Below are 16,805 nucleotides of genomic sequence, written 5' to 3'. Positions count from 1 at the left end.
TTTTCATTTGACGGAATAATTTACCCTGTTATGTATATATACAAATAGATATTTTTCTCTTTACTCTCTTTTTTAAACTCTCAATAAAATCTATACATTATATACACTATCTTCCTCTTTTAATGGTCAATGTGCATACACATGATGTGTCTATCCTTATAAACCGCCAGCCAATCTTCTTTTTGCTATCCATGGTGAGCGCTCGCACGTAGGACTGGGTTGTCCTGCATTGGGAGTTATAATGCCTCTTGTCTATTCCACGGCAGCCCTCCTTTGTGTACCCCATAGGGTTACATTTGGTCTCATAAAAGTATTGCTTCAGTTGGCCATTGGGGACAGGGACCTTTTCCAGGACGGTAACGGTCTGCCCAGACATGTCTATTGCTGTCTTTTTGTCCACAGCTGTCACCCACTGGCTAATACTATCACACACACTCAGCTCGCCACGCCGCGACGGGTCAGAATGCCGTCGTACCCTCATGGACATGTTAGCGGCGTCCAGGTAGTTTTTGTATTCCTCCAGGAGAAAAAGCAGAGGTGGCTCTAAAGGCACTTGGTTGCTGATCATCACCCGCGATGCATACAGGTCGACATCCTTGGTCTCCGTGGTGACCACAGAGGAAGGACCCCCTCCTCCCTGGCCCTTGTCAGCTCCAGGCCCCAGCTGAGATGCTTCTCCTTCCACCTCCAAGAGCTCCTCAATCACCTGCTCAAATGTGTCTGTGAGCGAGGGCAGTCCCCCATGCTGGCCCGGCCCACCCCCGCTCTGTGGAGTCCCGTGGCCCTGGCCGGCAGTCACTGCAGCACCCAAGTAGCCTTCCGTTCGGTGGCCCCTTATACCTGGGGCGTCTCTCATGGGAGCAGCTCTCATGCAACTGAAGTACGAAATAACCATAGTAAGGAACAGGATGGTCATCACTCTTCTAACCTGGTGGAACTAGAGAGAGAAAGAGAGAGCAGGGAGAAGGATGAGAGGGGAGAGAGGATGAAATTAAGTGCAATTCATATGTATATAATCTTATGTAGCTATATTATGTATTATATAATATATCAACAGTTTTCTTCCATTGAGTTATCAGAGTTGTCTGCTTATACAATATACTGTTCATAATATACTCATTATCACAGTATTCCATAATATCTCAAGGTTGGATCACAATCTAATTGTGTTCCTTTCAGTTATTACTAAGCACCATTAGATGATGCACGCCTACCATCTCCCCCCATTACTACCAGAGTATCACATTTCTCCTCCAGCTGCAAAGAAAGCATACAGTCTGACACCACCATGAGTGCCGACTACTACTTGGCCAACTTGCAAATAACAGTATAAGTAATTACCATACATTCTTGTGATTTCCATTTTTTCTGTTTCCTCATACAACGTTACAATATTTCCAATACAATATTTCCCACAAAGGCCCCAGAAGCAACATTAAGGGCTGCTGACACCAGCGTTTTCAACTGAGGCCGAGTTTTTTCAGACTGGGAGTGGATGTGGCTAGGCATCATGCTTTAAATGTCAAAGCATTAGATTGCTAATTATCTCCTAATGGGCCATCCTACTATGAAGTGCAACCCAATATATCATTATTTTCTCTTCTTCAACAACAACAAACAACAACAATTTTTTAAACAATTTTGTTAAACTGATAATGAAACTACAGTATGTCTTCATCATAATCATCATCATTATCATCATCATTATCTTTCTTATATGTGATGTTGTTATCCAAGGTTGGCATGTACAATATCATAAATGCTAATGTGGCCTGAATACTTTTTTCAGTGTAGCTATAGAACAGGCAAAATATATCATGTTTCCAATCTAATGTCATGTATTGTAGCCTAACACGTTTCATGTGTTATCCTGACTTCACACTACACATTTAGAGACTTATTGATCAATTGATTGATTAAATACATGAATGTTTCTGACTAGGTTCAGATAAGTGACTGTTTATTTTGTGTGATTTTGTAAAAGGCAACCAATATTTGATGTAATATTACCATTAATATGCTAAACTTGATAAGGTCAAATTGGGGCAGGATTTATTAAGGGACATAGAGATGTTTAAATAAAGGAATGCTGAGAGTGAGCAGTAGCGCTAGCAGAGACTGAGAGAGTCAGTAAAGTACTGGTTAGAAAGTGAAGAGATGTAATGTGCTTGCATCCTGACACACTCACATACCCCTTCTATCAGATGAATACTCTGTACAGCTGCTCACATAAATTTGGTGAACAGACATTGCAAGGGAAAGAATGCCAAAAGTGCCCAACAGAGCCAAAATGTATCAATATACAAACACACCCTCATCCTCATCCTTTACCCCTAGCTCACAATAGCATCTCTTACCTTTATGCCCTATGAGTCACAGCAATTCAACATATCCACGGACATCCCAGACCCAGAGTCAAACATATGAAAACAACCACAATATAAGAAACCTAGCTCTTGCTCTTCAGAGGGGTGCATTTAAAAATAGCCATGGCAGGGCTTTGACTGCACTCTGCATGCCGCCCTCCTTGTGTCCCGACCTGATGCAGGAATACGCTCCAAGCAGATCCGCTCCCCCACCAGGCATTGTGGAGGATGGAAGGACCTTAGCAGAAGGGAGGGGCAGACCCCACCTAAAAAGCATTTGTTTCATTCTTAATTGGCGTCTGGGGCCACGACTGCGATTAGCCAACGCTACGGTGACTGCCATAGAGATATTGCATCTATAAATAGGCGTGCTGGGAGTCTCACAGTCTCGATTGAGAATATCACATCCTTCTCCTTAATGAGCCGCTGAGTCCCCAAGCTCAGTGACGTGTTTCTCCAGAGTGTGAGTGTGTGTTAGAGGGAAGGGAGGGGATGGAGGAGGAGAGGAATGGGAGGGCTTGGTTTGTACGTGTTTGCAGGGGGATGGGGACATCTTTCCTCCTACCGACAAGACAACCTTGGAGACAAAACATGCAGCCAAGCAAACATAGATGAGCAGGAAATCATTCCAAACTTTTCTCAATATTGTAATTTCAAAATAATTATTCATAAGAGGTAATCCTTTATCATCCTATAAAGTGTTCCTGTGACCTGTCAAATCCAGTCATTAGGCTGCCCCAATGATCTAGGAAAACAAATACATGGACTGAAATCCCATCACACTGCTTATTGATACATGAACTGATTGGGGTCCATCTTCATGTAGAAGATGCTGCAGCAGATGTAGTAGTCCTTCTTCCCTGATGGATCACTGGGACTAAATTGCAGTAACAGGGGGTGGGGAGTCAGTGCAGGCGTCATTTTGCAGCATAACAACCACAGATGACGTCTCTCCCAGGTCTCCATAGGGGACAGGATGGAGGGGAGGTGTTTTGGGGGCAGTGCCACTCATCAGTGTGCAATTGCCTGCCAGTCCTCTGGGCCTCCTCACACCGGGAACAACAAATAATTGTATTTCTAACTCGGCTATTTCCTGTTTCCATCAGGAAAATCAATATGGCTTATGCTCTCAATCAACATCCTGTTAAAATGCAATCTAGCCGATGAATCACTTCATTGCTGTGGGACTGGCTCAGAATAACAGTACTCTCTGAGACCTATCTAATTCAAACCAAAGTAAAAGTGATTCTCACCATGGCTGGTATGTTTTCATTTAATATATTAGATTTGAGAATATCTTCAGCTCTGAATTGGATTTTACAGTCAAGATTTTTTTTGTCTCCAGGTAATCAGTGCAGTGTTATTTAATTATCATGTACTGAATATGTACAGTATGGGTGTGGAAGAGAACAAGCAAACTTCCACACTCTATCCAGCCATAACATATATTCCGTCAAATCAAGATTTCCATAAATAAAATCAGTCCTTTACAGTTGCATTTTGTGCATTCAGAACGTTCATAGATAAAAGTTGACGGATTTCCACATAGTGGCAGGGCTTTACGATGACACATTCAGATGAGCACCTGTTCAATTGTTGTGAGAGAGGCAGGCACAGATATACGGTTGGGTTTAGAGAAAGCATGGTGCCTTGCAGTGTTTGCTCTTCGTGTCAGGTGGGGATTATAATGACAAATCTCCCTTTGACAGATGCTGGAGTGGATTCACAAACACAATGGTGTTTCAACCATGTACAAAACTCAGCACATATGACTTCATATTTCACTTACACTTAACTTACACAGTCATGCATGTGGGTAAAATTTCTGTGGCAATACATTCTAACTTTCTTTTTCAAAGAGTAATTTTCTCACGATTCTTGTCTTAACACACCTCTCTCTCTCTCACCTCTTATCACACCTCTTCACTTTGAAAACACATTGTCAAGTAAGTCACTACGAGGGGGACAATACCCAGTCTCCAGATGATCCCTGTACATCAGCTTGTGCTGTAGCTACACCAATCAACATGTTTTCCTATCCAGTCCATTAAAATATGACCTTTGGATGTGCTCCAAATAAACCTACCGAAAAGATAATGCTTCATTTATATGAACTATATATTTTGGAAACATACTAGAGGACTCAGTCACAATATACAAATGTAAGGCCATTACCTTTTTTTCCCATAATAGCTAACAGATGCAACCAAGAAACCACGCGGAAGACTGTTTTGAGAGATCTGCTCCCCACCTGACACTCGCAAATAGCATCTTCAAATGGATAAGCATCCTTTACTGTAGCTTTTCCTCCAGGCAAACTCTGATATAAAATAAATGCAATGACCACTTAAAACAAGACATGTTAAGACTGTTGGAATATGTTCCAGTAGATCTTGAAGGCCCTAATTGCATATTTTCCATTGACAGACACTGTGGGCGTTGTCCTCCACCACCTCCTCTGGAAAGAACCAGTGAGTGTCATTAATGTGCCAGTTTGCAAAAGACAGGTCCAATAGCCTATATATAACAATATCATAATATTCAAAGGTTACCCACTTCATACTTAAGCCACCTCCTGATAAACATAGTACTCTAATAAGTGCAACATTTCCTGCATGTCTATCCCATAAGTTGCACTTACAACTAATTAGTGGTGCAACATGTTAACTTGTCAAAGTGACTGCAAACCAGGCAACACAGGTAAAATGATAACTGCTTCAAAATTACAGCCTAACAATATTTTTTTTATGTGTACATTGGCTGTCAAAATTACAATTGCTAGTTACAAGCCAATTGCTAGCCTACAAGTTTCCAATTAATACCAGTGTAGGCCATCTTAATTAATAAATAAACATAAGGTCTGCATTACATGTCAATTAATCTATTGACACTGTCAGACAGTGTCCCCACATAGGTCAACAAGCCCAGTACTCTGTGCTCTCTTTGGGATTTTTACAACCATTAAATAGCCCTTATATAAACCCTTAGGATAATTACATTTAGCAATGTGATGAAAGGCATGTCTTGAAGATAATGACTTTCATCGACAATGCTCAATTTAGCTTATTAGTCTACTGCACATATTTATATTTGAATAAATCAGTAGTATCTTAAAACGATGTTGATTGCAAGTTGATTGCAAGTGGTCTATACGAACAAAAATAAGATAAAGGGCAACAGCAGCACATTAGACCTAGACCAAGTCCTAATTTAAAACGGGTGTCAAGATGTTTCCATAGATTTGCGCTAGATGGCGTATTAGACCACGAAATGTTCTTAAACCCACATCCTCTCTCGCTCTCTCTCACGAACACACACAGGCCTACACACACTCTCACACACACAAACACACAGGCCACACACACACACACACACTTACTTACTTTAACACGATAACAAAGTCAAAAAGGAAAACATGAAAACTTGTAGACTGAAAACGCAAAAGGTTACTAAACAAAAAGAAAATCGTGTTTAACGGAATGTCATTAATGCATATATAGTTAGTTTTCCAAGTTTGTGTCAAATTGGATCCTATTTTCAGAGCTATTTGATGCAATGTCCCGAGACAAACTAGCCTACACTAAAATACAGCAATAATCTCAGACTGAATTAAATTAAAAAATCTCTACACCAAACATTAACAAGGTTTACTTGGTAAACAGCAGTATCGCGGCACCGCTGGGTTGTTCTCGAACTAGAGCGCATAAAACTTAATAATTGTGGTATTTTCCGCGCGCTCCTTGATAATTGCACGACTGCTCCATGTAGGGATCCGTTTAATAATCTGTATATTCATCCTCGCCTTGTGAGGTTATCCGGTTTAAGAGAGAGCTAGACCAACCTTGCAGGGTATAGCTGTTTCCTATAAAGTCTTAATGAGGTGCATCAAACTTTAAAAAATAATTTGCTTACAAACCTTTCTGGTTTTTAAGAAAAGAAAGTCCATTTACCGATAGTTGAAAAAAAAAATATCTGAATTACGATGCTATATTATTTAACATAACATTTAGATGCATTTTATTCATGGGTTAAAATGAATAGGCTTACAATAGGCCTACAGCCTATGTGGGTAGGCAATGTAGTCTGCTCGCCTATTTCTTACAGTGGCAATGGCCAACACGGCTAAATGTACAACTCTTCGCATTAATTAATCAGCTAAATACATCAGAAAACGAAATGATTACCTCCACTGACCCCTTTCGAGGTCGCTATTAGAAATTCAATCAGCATAATAACGCCGTTTTTTTAAATTAATGAACAAGAGGATAGAGTTACACGTATCCTCTCTCAAACTGCGAGTCGGTGCGCCTGCATGATCCCCAACTTGATTACAATACTTTTAAACATCTCCCCACTTCCAAAACGAGCGAGCATCGACACAGCAGAGCGAACATGATCAAAAAAGTTTAGAAAAACATACCTTTTATTGCCCAGTCGTAAAGGAGACCATTCAACAGGACAGTGTCATCTGGGATGTTTTGGACAACCCCCTGTGTAATTACTTAAGCTATATTTTCCCTGTACTGTCCGACAGCTTCAGGATATCTCTTCAGCTTTGGAGCAAATAGATTAAATTATTGATGGTGGAAATTGCATGGTTGAGGTAATGGACTCCCATGGCTGCACGGCTCCTTTGGAGATCGCTTAAAACCGAAGGGGTTGCATGCTATAAACCGCGCCGCGACGGCACTACGCGATGAGAGACCTCTTGAGCTTGAAATGACGCCTGTATCCCTTGCAACTACAGTAACTTACTACATAATGACGTTGCAACATGTGACTCGCCACTGGCTGACTGGTTGCTTGCCACCAGACACGGTTACCAGAGTCCTAAAGCAGGCCTAGCTCTCATACATGTTTTTTATACGCATTTGGTCAACAGATGGGAGTGGGATAAAGAAGGGATTGGCCATGGATCTTTCTTCCGTGTTTCACTGACATCAGATGTGATATTTTTGTAGCTGTACTGTACATAAAAAAGAATAACGCATTTGATTGTGTGCCATGTGGCTACATTGCGTGTAATGATAAGATGTGATTAGATCTGATCAAAAAATATATAAATATATATATATATATATGACTACTACTTAGATCCTGGTTTTACAAAATCACAAATAAATCATGGAAATAAGAAAACCAATACCCTACCCAAAAAGAGATTCTTATTCCATGCATTTTACCAGAAATATGGCATTTCTTTAGAGAACACTGTAACTTCAATTGTGGAATTGGACAGAAACACACATTCACTGCTACATAATTATGTAATTAACGTGTTATAACTAAGTGTATATTCTGTATGGGATTGATTACGTCTACAGAAGATTTACGACTAGCAGTAGATACATTGAAATGTTCCTGTATAAACCAGGACATGTGTTATAAATGCAAAAGGTAAGCCTGCCTAGCTAGACCTCGTTTTCCTAAGCCTTTGAAATGGTTAATCGTCAGATCCCATAGGTAGGCTATGCCATGTATGTTATACCAACAAAAACTATGGGTTACAAGTAGATATAACCATCTCAGGGAATGTCCAAAGTTAAGACAAAGAGACATTCGAATAGGCTAGCTCTTGAAATTGTTGTAAGTTAAATTGAAGAAGCCGCAGATTCAATAAAAAAAATAGCCATTTACCAGACGCGGGTAATTTATATGTGGTAATCCCTCGTTGTGCTATAATACCAGCGCACAAATATTCAGCAACATGGACAGCGCCGCGATCAGCGCGAGAAAAAAACATCACCATTGTCAGTGTTGTGGTCAGCGCGCCCACGAACTAAACATTCAGCACCGTGAACAGCGCCTCTATTAACACCCCGCATACTAAACATTTAGAACCGCAGACAGCACCACGATTTGCGCGAGGTGAAGGCCTGATCGCTGATTGAGAACCAGAGCTACTGAACAGCGCCGCTTCCAGGCAACCTATATAATGAGAAGATTCAATGCCCTAGTTGTTGGGATCTATGCAGGCGGAAAGCCTACTGGTAGACACTTTTTGCCATGATACCAATTATCTCCATTCCCTTTTCCCCTAACATAAAATTGTAAACTTCTCATAACACATAACTTAATCATATGAAAGCAAAAGTATTATCATTAAATACAAGGCTTCACAATATTAAAGGCATATACTCAAGAAAATGTACACGTTATTCTGAAGATCCCAGCAGTGTTCAATAAGGCTTGAATCAATAAACTTGGAAAGGGAAAAAAATGTCTCACTTAAATTAATAAAGCTTTTGACTTAACCATCCAGTGGGTGTTTAGAGAAGTCAAGTTATGAAGAGAAAAGTTTCTGGGCTCAACCTCAGTCAAATGAAGGAAACAGCTCATTGTCCTTGTGGCTTGTACCTCCTCCAATGAAAGATTTACTGTGATCTGTTTGCTATATGGCCATCGTGATTCTTCTCTGTACAAGTTAATGAGGTGGATGGTTCTTACTTGGCATATAGCAGTATGGGATTGAATGCTCACACCTGCTTTGTGATTCACTCCACCTCCAACACACCCGGGGACATGCCAAGATGAATATAGCCCTCCCCGAAGGATCACAGTAGGCGAGGGCAAACTCTGGATGACAAAGAGTTGCATCAGCAATCGCTGAGCGACATGACTCCAACAAAAAAGAAGCTTGCACGGGGGCTGTTCCAACAAGATAATTCATAAATAAATCACTTGGCATCTCATTAGAAGAACAACAACATGATCTCTCTCATATCTGCAAATACAGCACAATGCAAGGTGGCGTTCTAAGTAGTGGAAAGTTCAGGGAACTTGTTACCTAAGAGTTTGAGGAGATTATTTAACATTTTGTGTAGAACTTAAAAATGAAGTTTAGCGTGTCTGAAATAAAGTGCATCGTAACTGAATTTAAAATGCATAGTTGGGTCAAGCTTAAGCAAAGTCAGAAAGAGCTAGCCAATACCGAGTACCATGCTGTGCTATGCTATGCAATGCTATCCTATAATATACGTGTCCGTGCTAATTATCAGTCCTTGCACCTACAGTACACTATGTGTCTGATGAAGGTTACATTGGGTGCCTAATCAGAACGTACTGCCCCTAAACTGAAACTCAGACACATTCACTCATGCTAACATAATGTCATTATGTTATGTTGAGCAGTGAACTAAACCGGCTTTCAGCATGCCACTTTCAGAATAAAAGTTAATTTCAGACAATCCCCAATCCTTTTTCAGAAAATAGACATAATTCTTGAAGTTAACTGTTGGACATCTCCCACTACGATTATCTTTGTCAAAAAGTGTCATTTCTATGCAAAAAGAGTTCTCAAGAGTGATGGGCGCTTTACCATGAATGGTGTGGCAAACCAACATTTCCTTGTTTCACGTCTTTCATAACATTACAACCCTTGGACAGAAACAGCATACTCATGCTTTATTTTACCCATTGAACAATTATCTACTCAGAAAATGGCAGCATGATGAATTCGATTTTTCATATAAACACATAAATTTACGCTACTTGAAGGGTACTATGAGGTGGTTTGAGCATGCAATTTAGAGCATGGCGATGGAGCCCTGTTCACTCCCATAGGTTCTCTTAGGGGTTGGTGGCAGTAACCAGAAATCTGAAGCATGGAATATACACTTTCTCCAGCTTTTACACCATTTTCAATGTAAGCAAACATTTAACTTAATTTTGTATTTTGGGTGAACTAAACCTTTAAAAACTAAAACAGACATCAACTTTTAAACAGATGGTTCTGAAGTCCATAAACAAATCATTTAGAAATATTGAATACCGTTTTGAAGTGTGGTTCACACAACATGATAGTCTTCTCTCATACAAGAAGCACACACTGTGGCACCCTATACCTGCTCTTCACTGACCAGATGCCCAAAACAACACTGATGACACTACACACAGGCATACATCTTTTCACATCTTCTCTTGCCAACTGTGACATAATTCTGACAAGTCAGCGATGCCAAGATCCACATTGTGACATGAACATTCAATTAAGACACCTTCAGAAGATACCTCTTGGAAGTAATCAGACAATAGAATAACAAGGCTCTGTGGCAGCATCAAATTGGGCATCATAAGCATATCTGCTGAGAATTAGCTGCTCTATACCAAAATTCACACTTCAGGGTACAATTAACCATTTCTCTGCTTCCCATGAAACAGCATGAATATCTGGCTATAGTGTTATTAAGAGCCAATGGTAAGTTTGAACTCTAGTCTGTCTATGTATATACTGTCCAAACCCTGAGGGAACACCTGGATGAGAAAATGCATAAGGCATAACAAGCTCAGTTGAAGGGAATTTGCAAGAAGTATCATATATCTTTTTGTCTCCCCTCCCCCCCCTCTCTCTCTCACCACAACAACAAAACAAAAACACACTCTTTGTTTCATCAAATTGATTGCAGCATCAACGCACACAAATAAAATGTACATATATGTCTGGGGGATCTAAGCGGAGCTCTTATTTGAGCACTACACCTAAGTATGTCAATAGGTAAGGTAAATGAGTCGCTCACCCCTGTCCATAACACAGGCATCCAACTTGATGTCAATATCAAAAGAGTGTGGAAAGCCAACCAGAGGTAGAGCTCAGCACACCATTCCATATTCAAACACTCATGGCAGGTATCCTGAGTCCAACTCTACCGCGTAAGACATCTCAAAGTTATGCTGAACAAAGATATTAATTAGGCTACTGTACAGACACATATGCGCAATATGCATGCACAACAAATGCTTTTACAATTACATCTATTTTTCTGAGCACATTCAGTACAATGCACTCCTCTTTAATCAATTACATGTAAGAACGGAATTTAGTTGATTGTAAATATAAATATGACAATTCCCTTATGCCTAATTTCTGTTTTCTGAACAGACACAATTCATCGGACCTCATTGTTCCACACACACAAACACACACACACACACAAACACACCACACACACACACACTGAATTGTCCTGCAGTGGCGTCATGCCAGCAGCCAGTCAGACTCTTGTCTCGTTGGTTACAATTACCAGACAAGCGGCACAGCAAGGTATTGGTTTTGGAAACAACAACCTCGACATATTGTGTTGGATCAGCTTTTGTAATCGTATATTCCCATGATTTAAACTAACCAAGATGTGTCTCGGCATCGTTGAATAGATAAATAGCTGGATTCAAACGTTTCAACCCGCCATAACTCATTATGATGACATGATAACTAGATGGATGGAGGTGCAGATGATGAAAATCATGACGAGGCAGCCGCTGATTATAATCCGATTATTCTAATATTATTATCATTAGCCTATTCATATTATGATAATCATTATCCTTTTGTTGGTTTTGTTTTTTACCGTTACGGAAATGTCAAACTATCCCCTATTCAATTACGCACGAAAAGTGGAGTGTTATCAACTGTTAGCCTACTTCAGATTCTACCATGTAAAATAATAAAATACTTCAGAGAGCTATAGGCTATAGCTATACATGTTCATAGACCTCACCATTTAAAGTTCATGAAAGGTTGACTCGGAAAACTAAACACCTTTATAGTAACGCAAACATAAATATCTCTCATCGCCCCTGTGAGTCATCTATAAAGAATGAAACACGCATATTCTGTCAAATATGATGCCACAATAGCATTTAATGTTATTTGGAATGAAACCTACCATCCTCAGATTTGTTACTGACGCCCACCCCAACTCTGCAGCGCTAAGAGTGCGGAGAGGGGGGCGGGTTGAGGGAGATTCTCAGTAAGATAACACATCCCCATTTATGGACTGGTCCGATGACGTACATTGCAGAAAGTTCTAAAAAAAACCTTCATACATACAAAGTGTGTCGTGCCACCCCACAGACCCCCCCTACCCCGCCTCCGCTCTTCCCTCCCTCCGCACGCCTACACATAAACCCACGTCTCCTCTCGCTTCGACTTTCCTGAAGAAAATATGTTATTCCTGAGAAAATGATTAAAATAAAAACCTGACCAAATTAAGAAATCTAACAAATAACAATATACATGTTGCTTTGTATGCAGCCAATTTGTCATATTGTCGCTGGTCTATCCATTCATAAACCCACTGCAACAAATAAAACGAAAACGTTTAGGCGATCGATTCGTTAAGCATAGCTCTAGTAAGTATCATCTTATTATAAGGCCTATTATATAAAACATTTTATTCATAATATTAACATGATTCCTCTTGTTCTTATTATTACAGCTGTGATATATGTTACAACACACAGCGTCATCCTAACTAACCGGTCTCCTGCTTTCCTATAGGCAATAGCCTAATAAGTATACTCATTTCGTTCAATTATTAAGTTAAGTATTTAATTAAATAATGAGTCACGCATGGACTATGTTTTAAAGAGCCTTATTTGGTTTTCTTAAGCAAGCTAGAATTGAACTTAAACATGTCATTTAAAAACACAATGAAGCTGTAATAATTCAGACGTAGCCTATAAATGAGGATAGGCTCAATAATGCATTGACATGTAACCCCACTGGAAGCTTCTTGATTAAAACAGGGCTGCGAGCGCTTGTGGGCGATGATATCTTAGGGTTTTTCTTGCAGCTGTGTGCCATTCAATAGCATCGTCCTGAAATCAGAATCTTTGAACTGAAGCCGTACAAAGAGAGAGATTGAATACCAACAATATCCACAGTTTCTTCGCTGGCACGCAAGACGAATTTCTAAAGTCCGTTGGCTGTTAAGTCAGCAAAAACATGGTCGCGGACTAATCAATTTGAGGATCAACGCAATCTTGCATGCCTGGTTTTCTACTGTCTTAAAAACCCACTGCTTTTGGGCAATTTCTTATCAAGCCATCTTATCTCGCACCACCTTAAGCCAGCCATAGCCTAACATCTGTCAATAGGCAGTTTGACCACGCCTATCTTTCTTGTAATTTCATATCTCTGATTGCATCTTTGAAATTCATCTGATTTCTATGCGAGGATTTCTCGGTAATGTTTTGTTCTTCATATTTCATTAAATCATTGTGTAATTTGTGGTTTTGCTATTTATTGTAAAGGTGGAAGTTGTCTTCGACAGGTCGAATGTGGGCTACACAGACTTACGCGCGGACAAAGAGGGGTAGCAGGTGATGCTAGTGCTAGAGTGAAAGCGCAGTATGAATGAAACCGAGAAGCGCCTGTAGTAAAAACACAAGTGATTTGATCGCGATGACGGAGGATGGTAAGATGTTAAACAGATAAGAGTAAGCTATTTTTGCCGCTTAGGGTGAGAGGGGAATAAAATAGTTTGATATGAAAATATAGATAGATAGAGACAAACAAAAATAGATAGATATAGATAGATAGATAGATAGATAGATAGATAGATAGATAGATAGATAGATAGATAGATAGATAGATAGATAGATAGATAGATAGATAGATAGATATGCCCTAATATGAAGATAGAATCAGTGATATGCCCTAATAGAAGGAGTCAGTAGCCTGGGCTGAGGCTAATATTTTATTTAGGACATGCACCATTATTCTGCTTAGTGTCAGGTAGAATGATTCATGAATTGCGCATTCCAAAGTTCCATTTCGATTGGGAGACAGGATCCCGTAGCCTAGATTGTGTTGCAGTAAATGTTTAAAAAATATATTTGAGTGATTCTAAAGGTTTTGTTTACGAGTTTTATTAAGCTTCCCTTCATGCATAGCCTTGGTAAGTCACTCTGAACAAGAGCGTTTGCCGAATGACTGCAACATAAACCTAAACGAGTGCTTTGCGTGTTTAATTTAAGGCTCCATCATGTACTCATAGTAATGATAAATATTGTAATCTGTATACAAATATACATCCTTCAAACGAAACTTTAATGAGGTGAAATAGCACCTGCATAAATCCATAAACGCTGACTGTTATCAATCAAATCAAATCAAAATCGTAAATTGGAAAATAATTAGCTGGATATAATTTCACGCAAATCAATGCACAATACCATGACGGTGCATTTGATAGGATCCAAGTTCAATTTGAAACCACAAAACAATATAGACGATAATGACAAGGATGGCGGATGAATAACAATGAATCACAATGGTGTGAACTCTTACCTTTTTAAGGGCTGACAACCACTATCAGTGGTTAGATCTCCAAGACCAAGACTTGCATTTCCCAAAGTTAACGCTGTATACCAAGACTGGAGCTTGAAAAGAACGCACGCCCTATACAGCGGCTCTAAGATTTCAACTTTCACATGCTCTAAGTGGCGAGACCAATCTCAAAGCGCAAGCCCTTCATTGATACGCGCATTTCTCCTATTTTCCGTTTTAGATCACAGGGCTCCCTCAGCATACTCTTACCAAAAGTTGAAAAAAATTCCCCAGCTTTGGTAAGGGAACGGCAAAAGAGAGTTGATGTCCACTTGGTGTTTTAGTCCATGCAACGACTCCGGTGCCTCTGTCCAACGTGCTGAAAGCATAACACAGCGAGGGTAACTAAGGGGGCAAAAAAAATCTATAGTTTTGTTAAGTGCCATTTGATACTGCTTTACTCTACTGCTTCCCAACGCCTTGTCACGTGAACGTTTTTCTCCCCAAGCCCGTCCTGTTAATATTTGATCACATGTTGGCCGGACCTTAAGAAAAGCAGCACCTATACCAAAAGCCTCTAGTCACCACAAATGCTCAATCAAATAGCATCTCCAAATAGCTGTACACCTAACAATGCTGATCCTGCTGGGTTTTTGTCGCACTCTTCAAGTCATGTACAGGGCAGGACGACAGGTACACACATGTTGCTTTTCATTGGCACCACACTTGAAAAAAAATATTCAATACATACCATAAAACCCTGGTTGGCAATATACACAACCTTAAAGCCCTCCAAGACAATACAGCACACATACAATACAATACACACTCGCTCATTGCGCGCACAGATGATACAACATATCCCAATACATAATTGACCTGCATTTCTTGAGCTTAGAAATGTCTTCCAATATTTGTACGCAAGCTTTGCCAACATCATCATTCTTAACATACACATGGGTCTCTGTTGAGAGTTTCTTAAGTAGCCCACAGAGTCCATCCCATCATCCAGCCAGCCTATATTAATTCCCGGATTAAATCGCAAGCATTGCTATTTCTTGGATACCATTCCTGTTTCGATTGTATTTCCATGTTACTTACCATTTTCCTCAACGCTGTCCTGGAGATAGAAGTGTCTTAATATCCACTCACTCCAACAGATGCTGGTAGGTAATGTGTCTTGTTTGAAGTCATCATATGAGAACTTCTGCTGTGCTCAGTAGATCGCCCACCACTTCGGTGACTTATCAATCTAATAACCCTTTGCAATCTCCGCGTGCTTATAGTCTGTAACACCTTGGTGGCTCTACAGTCAGGACAAACAACAACCAGCCGCGATTTTCACAAAAGCCTGTATAGATAGAAAGACAGATATACGCAATACCCTCCCCCGGACAACGCCATTAGAGATCTTGCGTGATTGAAATAAGCGAAGGCAGTCAAGTTTATGAGGGACCCTAACTGACCACTCAATGAATACAATCTCAATTATTTAAATTAGGCTATGTTTGCACAATAATGTTCAGCCCCCCTAACAGTTGTACAATATAAGACATATGCACGAAGTAGCCTAGGTTATAGCTTTTGCTGCCTGTCTATTGTTACCACTCAGGCAATATTACGCAAAGCCGGCACAACTTTTAACATTTAGATTTTTTTCAATCAGAGGTGGGATGATACCCGATAAGACAAACAATTCTCAATCTTTTATCGTCCCTCTCGCTAGTGAGATGATGTTCTTTGAGAACTTGTTGCTGCTAAAAAAAAATAAACTAGCGTTGAGGACGAAACAGAGCCAGACTCATATACTTACATTTGCAATCTACTGTTATTTGCTTCGTTTTCAAATGCCTAGACAAATCTGAAGTGAATCCACGTCTTCAAGTAGCCTAAGCTATGCCCTAAACTTCTAGATATGTTTAGGTATTTTGTTGTAGCCTACACCTCAATGGTTTAAATCCTAAATGTTTCAGTTTACAACCATTAATTCCAAGTTCAAACGCGATATCTGTTTTCAGTAAAATTCCATCAGTTGCACCGCGAACACTGAGCCATCTAATTGTTATGCAGTGACGAAGCGCTATGCTTGGGGTATTCGTCACACCTGTGACACTTCTATATGCGCTACAAATGTACTGGTAAGTAACATGAGTAATAGGAGATATTTGCCCAACTTTGAACCAGGATTCGAACTATCTAGGGAGTTGTAAAATAAGTGAAACAGAATGGTATTAATAATTCTTCGCTCATGGCAAATACTGTAGGAATGGTAGCCTATGGCTACATTAGATCTCTAGCATATGCACACTGCACGCACCACATAGGATACGTGGACCGTTGGACTAATTAGACAACTAGGTTTAACAATGTAACACATAACTCAATCAGAG

At 40.0% G+C, this 16,805-nt stretch overlaps 1 protein-coding gene across 5 annotated transcripts; it reads right to left on the bottom strand.

Moving 5' to 3' along the window:
- Window positions 1–59: 59 nt before the first annotated feature.
- Window positions 60–16,451, bottom strand: LOC112249300 (brain-derived neurotrophic factor). 5 transcript variants are annotated; one of them, XM_042321127.1, is made up of 2 exons: window positions 16,229–16,451; window positions 60–937 (listed from the first exon to the last, which is right to left on the bottom strand). In XM_042321127.1, exon 2 carries the CDS (start codon window positions 914–916, stop codon window positions 107–109), a length of 810 nt encoding a protein of 269 aa, XP_042177061.1. In that variant the 5' UTR covers window positions 917–937; window positions 16,229–16,451; the 3' UTR covers window positions 60–106. The 5 variants fall into 5 exon arrangements, with proteins under 5 accessions (XP_042177061.1, XP_042177060.1, XP_042177062.1 ...); XM_042321126.1 differs by lacking the exon at window positions 16,229–16,451 and adding an exon at window positions 15,517–16,166; XM_042321128.1 differs by lacking the exon at window positions 16,229–16,451 and adding an exon at window positions 14,437–14,932.
- Between the last annotated feature and the right edge of the window lie 354 nt (window positions 16,452–16,805).

Source organism: Oncorhynchus tshawytscha, linkage group LG04 (genome assembly GCF_018296145.1).
Source record: "Oncorhynchus tshawytscha isolate Ot180627B linkage group LG04, Otsh_v2.0, whole genome shotgun sequence".
NCBI classification, from domain to species: domain Eukaryota; kingdom Metazoa; phylum Chordata; class Actinopteri; order Salmoniformes; family Salmonidae; genus Oncorhynchus; species Oncorhynchus tshawytscha.
The sequence above is the reverse complement of the archived record's forward strand: the minus strand, read 5'-3'. Positions and strand labels throughout refer to the sequence as shown.